The 19,333-nt window shown below is 41.8% G+C and overlaps 2 protein-coding genes across 2 annotated transcripts; both read right to left on the bottom strand.

The window, feature by feature from the left end:
• Positions 1-4,380: 4,380 nt before the first annotated feature.
• On the bottom strand, positions 4,381-11,640 carry LOC134822840 (uncharacterized). The gene is made up of 6 exons (XM_063834108.1): positions 11,265-11,640; positions 9,530-9,680; positions 9,040-9,211; positions 8,723-8,851; positions 8,422-8,509; positions 4,381-5,811 (listed from the first exon to the last, which is right to left on the bottom strand). Exons 1-6 carry the CDS (start codon positions 11,549-11,551, stop codon positions 4,815-4,817), a joined length of 1,824 nt encoding a protein of 607 aa, XP_063690178.1. The 5' UTR covers positions 11,552-11,640; the 3' UTR covers positions 4,381-4,814.
• Positions 11,641-11,963: 323 nt separating this feature from the next.
• On the bottom strand, positions 11,964-18,817 carry LOC134822841 (probable oligoribonuclease). Its single transcript, XM_063834109.1, has 8 exons — positions 18,705-18,817; positions 18,432-18,561; positions 17,758-17,896; positions 16,852-16,999; positions 15,525-15,651; positions 13,091-13,144; positions 12,856-12,965; positions 11,964-12,694 (listed from the first exon to the last, which is right to left on the bottom strand). Exons 1-8 carry the CDS (start codon positions 18,787-18,789, stop codon positions 12,522-12,524), a joined length of 966 nt encoding a protein of 321 aa, XP_063690179.1. The 5' UTR covers positions 18,790-18,817; the 3' UTR covers positions 11,964-12,521.
• Between the last annotated feature and the right edge of the window lie 516 nt (positions 18,818-19,333).

The following is a 19,333-nucleotide window of genomic DNA, read 5'->3' as shown; positions in this document are numbered from 1 at the left end:
ATATAACATTTAAACTATTGTCCAATTTTTGACATCAAATGAAAATAAACTATGGTAGAGTTCAGCTCAGGTCATATCTCAGTTCAGATCATGTCTCCAATTGGAAAATGGAAATGTGTCGTATTGCAATTAGATCAAAATTTCGGAAAGATGTCTTTTTTTCTGGTAACTATATTAATATTGAGTCGGACAAGAGTCGCTGTCGGACAGATGTCCTTTTAACTGCATCATGCATATCACCGCACAGGCTGCGCTACGGTGTCCGGTCGTTTAACTTTCGATTCAAATAATTGACAACGGCAACCATTCCATTTTGTTCTCTGTAACGCCCCAAAGAAATTTGGTAATTTAACCAATATGAAACGATCGTTAATTGTAATTAATTACTATTATTATACGGGCGATGGAAATCTAGCGTCCGCTAACCGGCGCAATTCTTGTTATCAATGATATCGAACATTGTATCATGCACTCTATAATTCGATGTTTTGCTGATGACACTCGCATATCTATTGCTATCAAATCAGAGCATGACGTCAAGCTCCTCCAAAATGTCATTGATTGGTCTGAAAGAAATAATATGGCCCTTCACAAAGACAAATTTGAGTACATGTGTCACAAATTCAACCACCAATATGTACTATCTGAGCTTCCATTTGTGGTTGAACATTATCAATACTCAGTTTCCAAAGACAATCGTACAGTAGGATCCGACATAAACTATTGTCCAAATAACCTATTTTCGGATTCGGACAGATGTCGCTGTCGGACAGATGTCGCCCAATCGACACTACACTTGAGCCAATACATCAGCTCAGAGATTTAGGCGTCATAGTGTCAAGTGATCTCTCATGGTCCCCTCACATACGAGCCATTGCAGATAAAGCTCGCCAAAAAGCATCATGGGTTCTCAGTGTATTTCACACACGATCTCACTCCATCATGCTGACGCTATACAAATCAATGGTTTGAAGTCTGATTGAATATTGCTGTCCATTATGGCATCCCTCAAAAATCAGCGATATCCAAGAACTGGAGAGCACTTCAAAGATAAGCTCACAAAGTTTATGTTGTCTCTCCCTGATAAGCCGCCGATCAGGGGATATACTCCTCCAAATACGAACTCTCTGCTGTGCTGGCGCAACGAGCGAGACTCTACTTCGCTATGGGGTGGTCAGAAGATGTGATGGCCCCGTCAAGTCTTGACGAAAGTCGAAACTCAACATAGGACATAGGTAGGTAGGACGTAGGTGTTAATAAAATTCAAAGAGTTGAAATAAATGAGACTTTTTCGTTAATTCTGCCAAAATTTCCGGATTTGTCCGAAATTCCGAAACCACCCCTCCCTATTTGCCGGACGTCCGAAGTAGATGGCCCCTAATTGACTAAACATAACTTAAAGGGGCCGGGGGGACTAAAAACAGCTGATAGATTTTACTCCCCTCTATCAGAAAGAACTATAAAGTCAATTTCGAGAGAATTTTGATGAAGACCCCTTGTAGGTTTACAACCTACCAGGACGCGCGCCGAGTTGGACTCGTCGACGGTCCAATATATGGAACAGATCTTTTACGAGTATCACCCGTTAAAAGACCCCCCGGCCCCCTTAACAGGTAATACTCGTAAAATATTTGTTTCAGGACCGTCGACGAGTCCAACTCTGCGCGCGTCCTGGTAGGTTATAAACCTACAAGTACAAAACATAACACATACTTATAAAGTTAGATAAGAAAGCTAGCTGGGTAATATACTGTCACCAAGATGTAACTAGGTCTAACCAAACGGAGAAATTAGGTCTCACGCAGGCGCGTGATATATATAAATGATAAATACACTTAAAAGCCGCGCTTGCTTGAGACCTAATTTCTGCGTGAGACCTAATTTCTCCGTTCGACCTAGTTACATTTTGGTGACAGTTATGCTTGTTGCGTAAATTGCACAGCCAACACTCCAACAGCTTAACGCCTTAAGTCTTATTCGGCCCAAATAAAACTTTTTGGGATAACTCAAAATCTTCATTCATCATTGTCTCAAACTTCCCGGGGGGGGGGGGGGGGGGAGGGGGGACGTTATTTTACTGTTTTGTGTCTACAAGGTGAACATTTTGCAGTAAAGTCTATATTTTTACTTTCTTGTCTCACGTCGTGATCTTCATCACTCATCGTCATTTCATTTCATACCGTGCCGAAAGCAACGATATAGCCGCGCCGCGGGGCCGCAACGTGTGGCTCTCCCTGTATCGTAGAAACTTTATTGATTGACGATGTCAACCCATCGATATCGTTGATTCGTTGCTCTGCGAAGCAAAACAACGATCGACGATGCGAAGCAAGAATGCTAGTTTGTGCGGCGAAGTCTTCCAAAAACTCTACTATAGTGTTGTAGGTTTACAACCTACCAGGACGCGCGCCGAGTTGGACTCGTCGACGGTCCTATTCCTAATATATGGAACAAATATTTTACGAGTATCACCCGTTAACTATAGTGAAACGACCGTGGGGGTCGCAACGTGATACAAGGCCCATGGTAGTTGGTTGTGCTCGGTAACCGAGCGACATAAAGTTAAACTTTAACCCAACATCTTGATTCCTGTAACTCTTGTATTTATCATTATAGAGTTGAAAAAGGCCATTGCCACGATTTTATCAAAGAAATGGAACTTAAAATTAGAGTTGATGGATCCGGATTTTTGGAACATGGGGACAAAAGTGGGACATGCATTTATTTGCCCTAATAAGCCCTGAATGGTGCCAAAAATAATTGTAAATGATAGATATAGCTGCAAGCTACTAGGTATAGGGGCCATCGAAAGTAGCATAACATTACCCAGGTTCATGGAATGAACGAAAATGAACATTCTCCTCAAATTGCTCGGAATGGTTCAAAATTGGTCGCAAAGAGTTCTAGTTATATTGGTCCTAGGACCACTCAAACCAAGTTTGGGAATCACTGCATGTCTAGAACCGATGTAACCAATGTTCCAATTTTGTCCCAATAATCCTCCTGAGTATCCAGATTTTTGGAACATGGGGACATTTTACCTGGGGACCTCTTGTCATACGTTGTATGACCCGCCGCGCACGAAGTGCGCGGCTCCCCCTGTATCGTCAGGACGATAAAGGGGGAGTGAAACGACCGTGGGGGTCGCAACGTGATACAAGGGACCTCAGGCTATCATGTTTATAAACAACCGAATAGAGATTAGGCGGAATGACAAAATCGTCGTTTAATTATGGGACAATTTTGAAAAACTTGACTGAGGTACTAGCAAAACTGCGCGTTTTGCTCTAGAAACACACCTTTTTAGAGATTTTACCGGCGTATCCTCTAAAAGCACCTCATTTGTTCAATTTTAGTGAGGGGCGCTAAAAGGGGGGGGGGGGGGGGGGGGGGGGGGCAACAGACAACGTTATGCCACTGGTTTGGGAATCACTGTATGTCTAGAACCGATGTAACCAATGTTCCAATAATCCTCCTGAGTTAGTATCCCATATTCAATTTGGCGACAAATTTTGTATTATATTTTCGTTAAAGTTCCTATTAGAACTTCACCAGCAACCTTTCTCCCTCATTTTGTAGGTTTACAACCTACCAGAACGCGCGCCTTACCTGAGGACCCCAGGCTATTATGTTCATTAACATATATAATATAAGATTTGGCGGAATGACAGGCTGAGCGCGGCCCAGTAACGCGCGCCGAGTTGGACTCGTCGACGGTCCTAATATTGAATATATGGAACAGATATTATACGAGTATCACCCGTTAACCCTCAACCAACTCGTTCACAGGTGATCGCGTCTTTACAGCTTGTCGAGCTCCGCGCGCGCTCGTAAGTTCATTAACGGGTGATACTCGTAAAATATTTGTTCCAACTCGGCGCGCGTCCTGGTAGGTTATAAACATACAACCTAACTTTGCGTAGTCAAATAAGTCAAATGCCAATTTTAAAATACCATGACCAAAAGAAACTAGAGAATTTTGTCAACACAAAATACAAAAGGGGACTCCTGGATGGGGTCGTAAAAACGCGATCTTCATTCTTCACCCTCAAAATCGACTTTTAAATTTCATACTTTGTACTTTTCCCCGTCAAAATAAGCCTTATATCGAAATATCCCCCCCCCGCCTTTGGCGTCGCGAGCGAAAAGTGGGATGCAACGTATGTCAACCCTTTCTCAACTTTCTACCGCCCCCCCTTCCTGTGCTCTTTTCTGAACTCTCGGCTCTCTCATTATATAATACCCTCATTGACATTGTATCACGTTGCGACCCCCACGGTCGTCCTGACGATACAGGGGGAGCCGCGCACTTCGTGCGCGGCGGGTCACACAACGTATGACAACATGGGCCTGCTGCACAAATAAATGAAACACAAAATTCCATGGTAATTGGTAAAGTGTTCACAGTTTAGGAATTATTAATATCATAGAGCACTGGATTTAGTGAGCAATAAATCGTTTATAAATAAATCCGTTATCTATGGAGCGAACTTATAGTTAAATCAAGGTTGAAAATCATCTAATACTGAGAGTAGAGCTAGGGAGTCGCATGAAATTACTGCCGTGAAAACAGCGTTATCACGTGACTCGGGTTCTAGTGGAAAAGTTTGCTTTAACTTTTTTAGTTGGCTAAATTGTAGACGATAAATGATAAAGAAGATCAAAATATATATTATTTAAAAAATAATTTACAAACTCCGGATTATAAGGGTTTTGAGGGCGTGATCCCCCTCCCTCCATTTGCAGCGTTAATAAGTTACGCTTACAAGTGGAATACAAATTGTCTTCGGGCGTTCATTCAGATAAGTTTGCTATTAAGGGGAAGTTTTTGGCGCAGTTTTGGCAGGTGCTCGATATGCAGGTGTTATAGAAGGGTCTGCTACGGTGGTTGGCGGCGTTGTTTTAATTGCGCGCTCGGCTGCTGGGCGGGCCGGCGCAACATACGGCACAGGATCTATACGTGCTGCAGGGCGGGCCGGCGCAACATACGGCACAGGATCATAATCTACACTTGCTGCACTAGCTGGAGGCGCGTAGGGATCTTTCCTAGGCGGAGGTCGTGCATATCCGTAAGCGTCTAGTTCTTCGTAAGGGTCTCTTAGTAGTCGAGGGTCTGAATAATAAGGGTCCCTTTCGTAAGGATAAGTATACGGATCATAAGCCTGGTGACGAGGGCGGGCACCAGGAGAGCGTGGTGGTGCAGCTGGATGTACCGTTCTAGTTTCAGCTGGTAAAGGCGGCGCACGTGCAGGAGGTGGTGCTCGTGCAGGCACTGTTGCTGCGAGGATAGCCTCATACACGGCGGCCGGTTCAGTGGGAGCTGCAGCAGCCTTAGCAAGGGGTGGCGGTTGAGCGTAAGGGTCCCTGGCTCGAGGATCGGTGGGAGTAGCAGCGGGCCTGGGGGCTGGAGTGGCCTCAGTTCCTGGTGCTGGCGGCGCTGCATAAGGGTCCCTAGTTCCTGGTGCTGGCGGCGCTGCATAAGGGTCCCTATCAGGCTGAACTCCGTAGGGGGCTCTTGCAGGGGGCTGGGTGGCGTAGTAATCGTCATAATATGGGTCTCTAGCTGGAGCTGGGTGGTATGAAGGATCTGCCTCAGAATAAGGGGGGCGGGGTGCGCTGTAGTATTCCTCATAATATGGGTCCCGTCTGGGCGGGGGGTATGTATTTCCTTCTAGACCCAGAGGGGGTGCGTGGGGCGGCGGGCGCGCTCTTGGTGCATAATAAGGATCATCGTAGTAAGGATCTCTTCTCGGACGGTGGGAATGGTCCTCAGCAAAGTACTGCACGTCATCGTATACGTGTCTTGTCGGCCTGATAATGTACTTGATTAGTAGATTCAGGTTGTCTCTTATTATAGAGATCATAGTCATACTGTTTGTGATTTTGGAATTTCGGACAAATCCGTACAGGGGGAGGGGGGGGGGGGTTCTGAAAATCCGGACGTCCAGAAATTTTGGCAGAATTAACGAAAAAGTCCCATTTATTTCAACTCTTTGACACTAATTACTCTGTAAGTTTAGATCCCTGTATTTTGAACGAGAAGTCGATTCCCAGAGCAGCTCATGAGAGCAGAGACACAACTCGCATATAATATTATCTTATTATATAATATTATCTTATTGCCTTTTATACTTTATGTCGCCAGCCAGTCTGGCGACAATCCGGACGTCCGGGGGAGGGGGGTGGTTTCGAAAATTCGGATACACCCGGACAGGGGGAGGGGGGTGGTCTGAAAATCCGCGATTTTGGCGGACGTCCTAAGTAGATGGCCCCTAAGTAGATGACCCCTAAGTAGATGGCCCCTAAGTAGATGGCCCCTTAGTAGATGGCCCCTAAATGTACAGTATGCACTTGGTCATGTTCATTTGAGGATATTGATACAATATTTGTAACCCTATTAAAAACACGGGCAGTTAAATTTATCATATGTACAATGTACATTGTATAATATACATTGTATATGAACCCTTGATGGTTAGGATAATCAAACTATACTAGATATCACATTATATATTAGCGATATCTTAATCAGGTGGTAAGATATCGCCTACATTTGGCCGGCACAGAAATGTTACATTTTCACACTGTAAACAGGTGGCCGAATTAAAGAGTGTCAGGATAGTTCAACATGATATGACTATTATCTACATATTTAACGACTTTTTCCGTTAAATGGTTAAATGGTGTCTCCAAGTTAATGTCCCCAAGTATATATGATGAACTACACCGTAGTAGCGGTGAGTATAGTAGAGTATATACTAGAGTGTATATGATGAATGTTTAGGACAACCCTGACAAGCAATGCCCAGTAGTGTGGAATAGTTGTAAGCAAATACATTGTCACACTAACACTAACACTAACACTAACACTAACACTAACACTAACACTAACACTAACACTAACACTAACACTAACACTAACACTAACACTAACACTAACGCAAAGGCAAAACAAGTTTCATCAAAACCGTGCTCTTTAACCAATAATGTATAATGATTATTAGATTAAATTTAACCTAATCTGCTAAATTTTAGACCAAGGAACAATAATTGGGCAGACACAGTTGACAAAAGAAATCACAAAATTGTGACATTTTAGTTTTAGGGGGGAGGGAGCTGACCATATTAAAGTGTATTAAAATGTAAGTTTTTCCCGATTTGAGGGCGAGATATACTTTAATATAACCTATATCCATATCTTTTTGGAGGCCCATACCACAGTAAGCTTGAAATACAATTCTTAATCTATTAATTTCATGCAAAAATATCATCATATTGGAAACTGATGGAATCATTTCAATTTTAATGAAGTCATTTTGGCGAGTAAAATTCAAAAATATTGAAATTTGATCGAATTTTAGGCAAAGCGTTCAAATTCGGTGCGTATGCCCAAATATGGGCGTATGGTTTTTAGCTCACAACTCAGCCATTTTTTGTCCAAACTGGATTCATGTACTTATCCAAAAACAGGCTGATCTTGCAAATCTAAACGAAGAATATAGCTCGACAAATTTTGGGTATATTAAAGTGTATTAAAGTGTATTAAAATGTCGGGTTTTTTTTTATTTGAGGGCGGGGATATACTTTAATATGGTCAGACCCCCCGGCCCCCAAATTTTGTGTGTGTGAGTGACCAATACCAACTTCAAATGAAAGAGTTCATATATACTGTTTATTTAGTGAACCTGGCTCGTTTACTGAGGAAGCCTCTCTGTGGTGGTGGTCCGCCCCGTCTCACTCTGCCCCCCCCCCCCTCTCTCTCCTCACTTCTACAAACCTGGCTCGTTTACTGAGGAAGCCTCTCTGTGGTGGTGGTCCGCCCCGTCTCACTCCGCCCCCCCCCCCTCTCTCTCCTCACTTCTACAAACCTGGCTCGTTTACTGAGGAAGCCTCTCTGTGGTGGTGGTCCGCCCCGTCTCACTCTGCCCCCCCCCTCTCTCTCCTCACTTCTACAAACCTGGCTCGTTTACTGAGGAAGCCTCTCTGTGGTGGTGGTCCGCCCCGTCTCACTCTGCCCCCCCCCCCTCTCTCTCCTCACTTCTACAAACCTGGCTCGTTTACTGAGGAAGCCTCTCTGTGGTGGTGGTCCGCCCCGTCTCACTCTGCCCCCCCCCCCCCCTCTCTCTCCTCACTTCTACAAACCTGGCTCGTTTACTGAGGAAGCCTCTCTGTGGTGGTGGTCCGCCCCGTCTCACTCCGCCCCCCCCCCTCTCTCTCCTCACTTCTACAAACCTGGCTCGTTTACTGAGGAAGCCTCTCTGTGGTGGTGGTCCGCCCCGTCTCACTCTGCCCCCCCCCCTCTCTCTCCTCACTTCTACAAACCTGGCTCGTTTACTGAGGAAGCCTCTCTGTGGTGGTGGTCCGCCCCGTCTCACTCTGCCCCCCCCCCCCCCCCCCCTCTCTCTCCTCACTTCTACAAACCTGGCTCGTTTACTGAGGAAGCCTCTCTGTGGTGGTGGTCCGCCCCGTCTCACTCCCCTCTCGCGCCTCACTTCTACAAACGCTTCAGCTGAAATACAACAGGTTATTGGCTAAACTACTACTACTGCATATTAGCTATACAATATACATCGTCCTTAACCTGGGATCCAGGGATCCTTTACATATTACAAGTCACATTTCTTGTAATAAAAAAGTTAAATGTTGAATTATCATCATGGTAAGGAATCTAACTTAGTCAGATTTTACTTAAATACTATTATTAAGGAATATCCTGAAAAACCTCTTTTTTTGGCTTTGCTGTTGTGAGTGATCTGAATCTTAAATGTTGACTCGAAGTGTTTTGCGCCGTCCAATTCTTTCATAGCCCTCTTAGCGTCGTACAGCTCAGAGAACTCAACAAATGCATATCCTGGTGTATTAATAGTCAATATAGCGTTTTAGTAACTCAGTAGTGTAGTGTGTAGCGTGTACACTCAACAATTTGCAACATTGTTGAAAAAAGTTTAATTTGTTGGTGATGGTATCATGACAGATCACAAAAAATAGGATTCAAACAAAACCCAGCAACGAACTCTTAGTAGGTTGGTAACTACCTACCCTTAGGGTTCCTAGCGATCCAGACGTCGATGACGTCTCCATAGGGACCAAACACCGACAGGAGCATCTCCTTGGTAATATCCTCCTGCAAGTCTCCCACATAGAGGCGCGGTCTCTCCTCACTCTCTTCCTCGTACTCCGCAGGGTATGAAGTGTCGTACAGATCCTCCTCCTAAGGCATATCTAGATACTAAATCTTATATTTTCCGGGAAGGGGGACCCCCAATTAATTATCAGGGGTCAGATCGTATCACCAATTACTAATTAGTGACGTATAATTAGTGATGTGATCCATAAGTATAATTTAATTGACCTAGAAATGGGCTAGATATAGAGTTCATATATTAAGAAGTAAACATGATCTTTAAGATTTGTCTGCTTGACTCGTAGATCACATAAGGGACGGGAGCTCTTGCTAATGGGGGTGGTAAGTTAAAGTAGATAATTGAAATAACTCCAATAAAAGGTACTGTCTTGGCAACTCGCCAACCTGCCACTCGTCGAAATAGCCCCTCTGAGAAAGACGTCCTCTGCTTCTCCCACTTCTCCCTCCTCTCCCACCTCTCCCACGACCCCTTCGACCTCCACGACCGCCTCTCTCTCCTTCTTTCTTGCCACTTTTAGCTTTCGTGCGCTCGATTCTAAATACAATGGTCAGTAGAGGAATATGCATAGCTGGAATTGCAATTAAATGCATTGCGATCCCAAAGCTTTGTCAAAATTGCGCTATTTGCATAAAAGTTTAACGTTGAAATCATATCAGTATCACGTTATTGGAAAATGTAGAGAGTTCAAAATTTCTGATAATTTCGTACATGCCCCAAGGAGAAAATGCTTAACGTTTCAATGTAACGAAATCTTATTCATGTTCTAAAAAATTTGAGAGTTATACAGGGGGGGGGGGGGGGGGGGGAGGGGGCATACGTTGGCCTTTATGGCTCAGTCACTGAGTGACCAATTGAAATAATTCTTTCTGGTACGACTTACTACCACCACTGGTTCGAGGAATTTGTCAAATCGAAAAATATTCGAGTTCATTTTTTTCAAATGAAGGTTCATTCTTGCATTTATTTGATAGTTTGGATAGTCGGATCGAGCTAAATTTTATTGAATTGTGTTTGACCATTCGAATTACGTTTCTCCTGAACAAATTAGAGTTGTAGCTGCTCAGATGGCCGAGATACGAAGCATAACGAGTTTATTCATTACGTGTGATCAGGTGATTGGCTTACCTGATCACGTGATAAGGTGACCCCGTTAAACATTATGGGAATCGTTAAGGCTGGCCATTGGCACAACGCATGCCACCTTCATTTTACGTATTCACTGACACTATCCATATACAGTATTTTATTAATTTATGGTTGTATATTCATTGTATGTTCATTTTAATTTTCGTGCAGTGTAGTGTACCAATACACCGGCCAATGTATCCCTTGTTTTTGCCGCAACTATGAATGAAACATTTAAAGGGTGTATAGGTTGTCCCGGCAAAATCCTCTTTAAATTAATGACGGACGATCTTAAAGATCGTAATTTGGTTATGAACACGTTAGAAGAATTGAATGAAATAAAGGATATAGCCCGCTGTAGGCAATGTTGTATACCAGTACCACGGTAAATTCTATTTGTACTGTTTATTCCTGTTAATAAAAATAAAATAAAATAAAATAATTTATTTAGGGTTGTATAATCTCGTATATTCATTTTCATTTTTTAGATTTCTTTTAATTCCGTGTATGCGACAAAAGGAAAATGGTATTTTCAGATAAAGGGGAAAGAACATTTTCTCTTTGTCGCATACACGATAAGATTAAGAAATTTTCATCACAAAAATCACAAAAATGCGACACACAAATAATGTTGATATCCGGATATTACACTCGTGATTATAAACTAATTTTGTTACGATTTTTGTCCCAAAATATTTTGGATTTAGTTATCTAAATTAAAAGCTGATAATTGATAAACAATATTTTTACGTTTTGAATGTTTGATTAAAATCTTTATTAGAATATGAATACAGTTTCCTTAACCTGAACAAGAGCATTTTCCCTTTGTCGCATGTATCAGAAATTTGTAACTCTAAACATCACTACTCTAGTAACATCACTACTCTAAACATCACTACTCTAGTAGCATCACAACAATGCGACTAATAAATAATGTTCCAATCCGGATATCATTGGAAAACCTTACTAATTATGTAATCAGCTAGCACTCACCTAATGGTAACCCCCAGTGCTTCTGTATTATTAAGCGCAGCCATCGCCTCTCTTGCACTTTCAACAGTCTCCATCTCCACAAACGCGTAACCAGGTGGGTCCTTAGCAACCCAGATATCCTTGACATCGCCGTACGGTGCAAACACCTGCTCTAACTCCCACTTCTCCACCACTTTATCGCCGTAAAGTCCCCCCACAAAGAGACGGGGTGACTGGTTGAGTGCGGGGGTAGTGTATACACTACCCTCCTTCAGTGCGGGGGCGCCCTGGTTCAGTGTCTCGGACATACTTGGGAGCAAGGGCGTGTGACAAAACACTCAAAAGTAACATAGGTACTGTTTAAACTGTGATGTTCCTCACTTCAAACTCAAAGGTTCACCAACCAAAGCGCGATTTTCTAAAATTTGCGAAGCGATGCAGTAGTAGAGATATACCAGGTGTCGAAGCTCGCATCAAAATTTGCGCAAACGAGGCACAAAAATCTGCGCTAGTACAGCTCGATTTAAATTTTGTGCGAGTAGAATAAAATAGCCAGCAGCTCATAACAGTAAAATCAGTGATTCTTATTTTCAAATTGTTTTATTCATTTTATGTCTCAATTATTTAACCATTTGAACATTTTCAGTCGCAAATCCGGAGTTTGTGAACCTTGAAAAGCTTATCCATCATCTAAGACTGGCAAAAAATAACAACGATGAATAATTCAAATTATAAGACTATTTGTATTCCGAATCTTAAAGAATATTAAAAGAACAATTTAGAATAAAATCAATAGTATTATTAGATAAACATTTTAAAACCTTAAAGGTGGAACAAGAATCTAATAAACAATTGTTTGTATCATAGTGCACTATAAGGTGGAACTCTAATAATAAACAATTGTTTGTATCATAGTGCACTATAAGGGACTATAAACAACAGATCAAGTTCACTCATCAGTCAAAAATCCTGATTATAACTGTTACAAAATGACAAGTTAAAGCAAAAGAAGTCCGTGTCAGACAGTACGATTACGTTAACATGGATTGGTTACATCAGGTAACCATGGCTACATATGGTAATCATGGCTACATATGGTAATCATGGCTACATATGGTAACCATGGCTACATATGGTAATCATGGCTACATCAGGTAATCATGGCTACATCAGGTAACCATGGCTACATATGGTAATCATGGCTACATATGGTAACCATGGCTACATATGGTAACCATGGCTACATATGGTAACCATGGTTACATCTGGTAATCATGGCTACATCTGGTTACCAAAAAGAGTGATATTTTTACCATTAACGCTGACACTGACGGGCGGTTGTAGAACAGTCTTCTTCTGCTCTTCCTCGCCGGTTGCTTCTGATTCGCTCTTCGATCTGATCTTGCGAGCCTGGAGAGCTTCACAGCGGGTCATCAAAATCTCCAGAGCATCTAGGATGGAGGTAAGCCTTTCAGCTCTACTTTAACTATATTATTGAAGCTTTTTTATATTATTCGACAGTACCAAAGCACAAGGATGGCCACGAGAAGCGCCAGCGAGCTAAGAGCGAAGGGTTTACCTTTAGGTGACGGCATCTCTATATCTTCCTTACCTTTGGGTGGCGGCATTTCTATATCTTCCGTGTACTGAACTTTGGATTTGAACACCGTTTCCCGGTAGTGCTTTAATTCTTCGATACTTGATCTAATATCGTCAAGGGCTCTGAATGGGGTAACTTTAAAATTGTAACTTATTTGAATTTAATTTTCGGTCATTAGGAAAAACAAGTGAACAACATAGGACAAAATGAAAATTAACGAAGAGCGGTGTGACTTGTTAAAACATACCTGTGTGAGACAGGCTGGTTACTGTAATACTTCGCAAAGTTAGGATACCACCTCCTGAAACAAAACATAGTAAATGCCTTTATAAATAAACTAACGCAAATGGGTCGTAACAATCACCCAGTTTTTATAGTAAACGGATCACCATTTTCAGTGTTTGGTGAGAAAAGGGTGTTCATCTCAAGCAATTTAGTACTATGTTTACAATGCACTACTTAAGGGTACGTTAAGAAGATTCTAGATCAACCACATCTTCTCCGATCATTCCACTGAATCGACTGAGGAGTTTGGGGGGGGGGGGGGGGGGGGGGGGGGGGGGGGGGGGCGGAGTTAGTACTTTGTGTAGAAGTCTAGCAGGTCTCTTCACGCCGCGCAAATTCTTGTATTTTATATCACAGTGCTGGCAAGCATGACCGTGGCTTTTATACATGATATATATATATATATATAATTGTGGGTGGCGTCGTCTGCTGACAGTGCTCAATCGGCAGGCCGAGAGCTAGATACAAATTGAAACGACCGGTTGAGTCAGACAAATGTTTCAATCATGATACAAAACCATGATATCATCAGTGACAACCAAACAAACCATGATATCATCAGTTGTCTACTTTTCCAGTGACAGCTTTTTTCAGGTCGATTTCGACACTAATTGTAAATTTAATGAAAGGTTTACTTAAAAATATGATCCAAATAAAGCACAAGGGGCCGACAGTATCCATGGACAAATTTTAAAGAACTGTTCAGTGAGCCTGTCTAAGCCTCTTATAAAACAGGGTGTATTTCAGCAGATTGGAAGATGGCAAACGTTGTTCCAGTTCATAAAAAAGGCTCTAAAACTGAAGTTAACAACTATAGGCCAATTTCTCTGACAAGTATTATTATGAAAATTTACGAAAAAGTAATCCGGGATGAATTGCTCAATCGATGTGAAAATCTTATCAATCCACGTCAACATGGGTTAGTGAGTAGAAAATCCTGTACAACTCAGCTAGTAAATTTCTGTGACAGCTTAGCCCTATCTCTCAATGACAATGTTCGCACTGACATAATTTACTTTGATTTCCAAAAAGCTTTTGATTCTGTAAACCACGACATAATTCTGTTGAAGCTCAAAGAACAATATAACATTGATGCATCTCTACTGAGATTCTTCAAGTGCTACCTTGAAAACAGATACCAAAGGGTTTTCATTGGAAATAAAATGTCTACTCCCTGTCAGGTAAGATCAGGTGTTCCCCAGGGCTCAATTTAATTGAACGTTTTCGTAATATCTTTAAATTGACTATATCTAAATATCAAATTAATAAAATATGTTTAATAAATTGTGTTTATAATTTTGGTACATTGTTATTATATTTATATTTTAGGCTGTAACCTTATTAGTCCAATGGAATAAACCTAGCATGCCTTGGTTGCAGCATCGCTTCATTTATAGGTGCATATAGGGCCTGATGTAATTGCTAATACCAGTTTACTGGTCAACTGGTGTTTCGGTGTCCCTAATTTTGTTTACACTCGGTCACTTGTCAAGGCATGTAAGGTCATTCGGCGAATTTTCTTTGAAATAAAATGCATCTGTGTAACAATTTGAAAGTTTATTGATTTCAAAAAACAAAACTTTTGGACGGGGTTCACACTGCATCCGGGGTGCACACTGCTTCCGGGGTGCACACTGCATCCGGGGTGCACACTGCATCCGGGGTGCACACTGCATCCGGGGTGCACACTGCATCCGGGGTGCACACTGCATCCGGGGTGCACACTGCATCCGGGGTGCACACTGCACACGGGGTGCACACTGCATCCCCACGTGGGCGGTCATGAAGAGAAAGCTCGTTACGTGGTTAATAGTATTCTGTGAATGTCTATTTTATCGCATCATCCCAACCTAAGCTACAAATGAATTCAACATGTCGATTGTCGCTCCAAGAATTTTTGCACACTGTTACTACGCAACTTCTTTTAGGAGTACAGTTACAACACAACTATATGCCCCCCCCCCCCCCCCCCTTACAACACAACTCCTATTTCTCGACAAATTTGCACGTGCGCGTGAGTGGTTTACTCATATCAGATTGCCCTGGATGAATAGAATAAAACCAAATAGCAAAGAACCAACCAAAGGTAAGGCAACTAACCAAGCGATGTTGCGGACAGTGGACACGTCTATAAAGGTAAGGCAACTAACCAAGCGATGTTGCGGACAGTGGACACGTCTATAAAGGTAAGGCAACTAACCAAGCGATGTTGCGGACAGTGGACACGTCTATAAAGGTAAGGCAACTAACCAAGCGATGTTGCGGACAGTGGACACGTCTATAAAGGTAAGGCAACTAACCAAGCGATGTTGCGGACAGTGGACACGTCTATAAAGGTAAACTAACCAAGCGATGTTGCGGACAGTGGACACGTCTATAAAGGTAAGGCAACTAACCAAGCGATGTTGCGGACAGTGGACACGTCTATAATCCTGTAGTGAAGACATTCTAAGAATTTGGGCATTTCCTTTTCGATAAACTTGCGGTCAGTGTGGATAGAGTTACCGGCCAGCTCGCACCGACCTGAAAACGGTGTGTTACATTAATATTATTAGTAGGATTGACTCCACTATATCACTAGGAGAGCTAGTAGTGACTCCACTATGTCACTAGGAGAGCTAGTAGTGACTCCACTATATCACTAGGAGAGCTAGTAGTGACTCCACTATATCACTAGGAGAGCTAGTAGTGACTCCACTATATCACTAGGAGAGCTAGTAGTGACTCCACTATATCACTAGGAGAGCTAGTAGTGACTCCACTATATATCACTAGGAGAGCTAGTAGTGACTCCACTATATCACTAGGACAGCTAGTAGTGACTCCACTATATCACTAGGAGAGCTAGTAGTGACTCCACTATATCACTAGGAGAGCTAGTAGTGACTCCACTATATCACTAGGAGAGCTAGTAGTGACTCCACTATGTCACTAGGAGAGCTAGTAGTGACTCCACTATATCACTAGGAGAGCTAGTAGTGACTCCACTATATCACTAGGAGAGCTAGTAGTGACTCCACTATATCACTAGGAGAGCTAGTAGTGACTCCACTATATCAAATCTGACAATACCTTATTTTTACATTAATTGTTAAATTAATTTGGGCACTAAATTGGGGGGGGGGGGGGGGGGGGGGGGGGAGTCATGAGTATTTTTGAATATGAGAATTTGACCATTTTCGCCGGGAATACTCAACAATTATTTTTGAATCTGAGAAATTCGGGATGGATTTCTCATTTTCTCAAAAATTGTCCACTCAAAAATCATTTTTGAATCTGAAAAATTCAGCATGGATTTCTCATTTTTTTCAAAAATTGTCCACTCAAAAATAGTGATATACCAAATCATTCTTCATATCAGTGCAATGTGGTCCAAAAATACTCAAAATCAATTTTTGAGAATGAGTTTTCGCCTCTCCTGGAAACTTTTCTCAAAAATACTCAAAAATAATTTTAGAGAATGAGAATTTGGCATTTTCGTCGGGACTCTCAAAAATAGTCATGACCAAACCCCCCCCCCCCCCCCCCCCCCCCCCCCCCCCTTAACATCTCACCAAACAGTAACTACAGACCGTATATGGCCCCCCCCCCCCCCCCCCTTACAAACAGTAACTACAGACCGTATATGCCCCCCCCCCCCCCCCCCCCCCCCCCCCCCCCCCCCCTTAACATCATCACCAAACAGTAACTACAGACCGTATATGGCCTTTTTGGTAGACTTGCCTTTGGGACAGTACTGCAATATAAAGTCGATCATCTGCTGCTCGACCTGCGCACAAGACAGCTTGCTGTCACGACACTGTTGAGTGAGACCCGTCTTACCGTGCTGTATTGTGCACCACTCGCCCATTCCTTCTAATGCTTCTTCCGACTGAGGAGACACTTACTCATACAACTACTTCCAACAACGAAACATAATAAATTCGACTAGTGTCCAAATTTGAAATTTAAAAAAATATTGACGAAGGAACAAATTAGATGCAATCGGTTTAAAGATAATAATAGCCTACAAAAGGAAACAGAATAATAATAATAAATCTAAATTCAATATAACACCGCTTTTAAGATAAAACTTATACTCAGCAGTGTTTAAACTAGTCATCCAAGAAAATAACATGAATACTAAGTTAAGATGATATTAACGATGATGTTATTGGATTTTTGTTGTTGTTGTAAATTGTCTTTTCTAATAAAAATAATGATATTAGAGGTTCTAGAGGTGTATCATTTAAAATGGTTTAAAACCAGTCAAATATCCAATTTGGATGATTTAGAGTTTAATTCTTTCGAATCGACAGCTAATTGATTATTTTTTCAGTCGTATCGACTGTTTGCTCGTTTTCAGATAATATTATTTTTATTATGTTAATTGTAATGCTATTTTGTATATATATATGACGTATATTTAAAATCGGTTTAAAGATGCTTCTTAGGTCTTACATTTTAAGCAAAATTTCTTTTCTTGCAAAATCGTTCTAAAACTAATTTTTTTACAATTTTGCAAAAAATTTTCTTCGAAAAATGTCAAAATTTTCCATATCAAACGAGGAGAAAGTAGACATCGTCAAGCTTTTCTAATTTCTATGTCAACGGAAGCAGTTGGACGGCTGCCAGGAAGACCTCACCTACTTGGTGTATGACGAGATTTGGTCCTTCCGCAATGATATTGAGATTCCTATCCGTCACTATACAAGCCATCTCCATTATACGGTCCTTCTCAACGTCCAGACCAGTCATCTCTAGATCAACCCAAATAATGTTGCTGCTTCTGAAAATATAGAAATACTAGTGTAAACCGTGCCTTCACTATCGCAGTTGAATTGCAAAAGTATAAACGGTGCAATAGCATGAACTCGCCCAGTCGAAACCGGCCGCATTAAAGTCAATTTAATTCTGAGCGCCCAACACGTATCCAATAGTAATACTCTCGCGGCTCCTTGCTCCACTGCCAAATTACCTAATTATATACCAGAACTGTAATTAGGGGAGCTGTAAATGGGGAGAGAGAGAGAGAGAGAGATAGAGAGAGAGAGAGTGTGTGTGAGACATTTTAGTACCACATTTGGGGTTAGAAAAGCTTCGCTTATTGGCTTCGTCAGAGTTTTGTCTAACTATACCGAAAAGAACCAGTCCATAACTCTAACCGTTTTCTTGATTAAGCCGCTCGGGAATTACATGCGCACACACAGACGGACATTTTGGGATTATGAGTATACATGTATAGTAGTATACATGGCATAGATGTAGAACAGTCATGTAGGGATCATTCTCGATTAAAAATAATAAATCTCTTTCCAAATTACCTGATAACAACATTTTTGGGAAATGCAACTTCAAGAGCTTGCTCAACTAGACTTTCCCTGCCACACTTCCTCCTTTTGGCCGGCGGAGTCGGGACTGTCACAGGAAGTTCCACTTGATCTGTCACTTCACCTGGGCACACAGCATCAGCTAATCCTCCTTGACAGGTGAGTAATAGTACTAAAGTAGTAGAATAGTAAATAACGTTACGCCACTGTAACGGTGGTGCTAGTTTAATCACACTCTATAATCTAAAATCTATAATCTTTTCTCACCATCTTCTAGGTTTTCAGAAAGTACTGTACTATCAACTTTCGCCCCAGGGTTAGTCCCGTCCTCGTTATCGTTAATAGCTGTCATTCATTCAACTAACTAAGGTTTAATAATGACAGTTGATCGTTGCAATTAAACAAATTTCGGTAAGTGAAAGATTGGTGGACCAATGGTGGTAACATACTATTATGTAGAAAATATACCCCTCCCAGCTATACTATACTGGAGTAATATCTTAAATAATAATCTCAGAACGGGTTACACTAGTATTATATAATATTATATGTAGAAAAGGAGCTTTGTTTTGGCTTATAAAAAGAGCGCGCAACTGGCCAGAAATAAGGTCTACATTGCGCCAAAAAGGGAACTTTTGACAGATCGGAAATGCTAGTAATAGTTGCAGAAGACGTTTCCTCGAAATGTGTCTGCGATTTTGTATGCGATTTTGCGCGCCGCACATATGTTACAATATTTATCATTGTAGAATTTACGACGGAGGGCCTTCAGAAGTCAAAATAAACTGCTCGTATATTTATAGACACTATGATATGAATAACTAAGTAACACCTTCTCCGTAATGTCACCTACAGCCTACTAATTCATATCCATCGAACCAGAACACATCCCTGGG

The sequence above is a fragment of the Bolinopsis microptera genome, chromosome 11, assembly GCF_026151205.1.
Source record: "Bolinopsis microptera isolate Bmic1 chromosome 11, MBARI_Bmic_1.0, whole genome shotgun sequence".
Classification (NCBI taxonomy): Eukaryota; Metazoa; Ctenophora; class Tentaculata; order Lobata; family Bolinopsidae; genus Bolinopsis; species Bolinopsis microptera.
This window is presented reverse-complemented; position numbering and strand designations above follow the sequence as displayed.

Coding starts and splice junctions, on each gene's coding strand:
- LOC134822840 (XM_063834108.1), bottom strand. CDS start 11,551: ATGTCCGAGACACTGAACCAGGGCGCCCCCGCACTGAAGGAGGGTAGT. Junction 9,212..9,529: donor GCTATTTCGACGAGTGGCAG/GTTGGCGAGTTG, acceptor GATATGCCTTAG/GAGGAGGATCTGTACGACAC. Junction 8,852..9,039: donor GATCGCTAGGAACCCTAAGG/GTAGGTAGTTAC, acceptor TTAATACACCAG/GATATGCATTTGTTGAGTTC.
- LOC134822841 (XM_063834109.1), bottom strand. CDS start 18,789: ATGACAGCTATTAACGATAACGAGGACGGGACTAACCCTGGGGCGAAA. Junction 12,966..13,090: donor AACCAGCCTGTCTCACACAG/GTATGTTTTAAC, acceptor TACCCCATTCAG/AGCCCTTGACGATATTAGAT. Junction 12,695..12,855: donor AGAAATGCCGCCACCCAAAG/GTAAGGAAGATA, acceptor CCTCCATCCTAG/ATGCTCTGGAGATTTTGATG.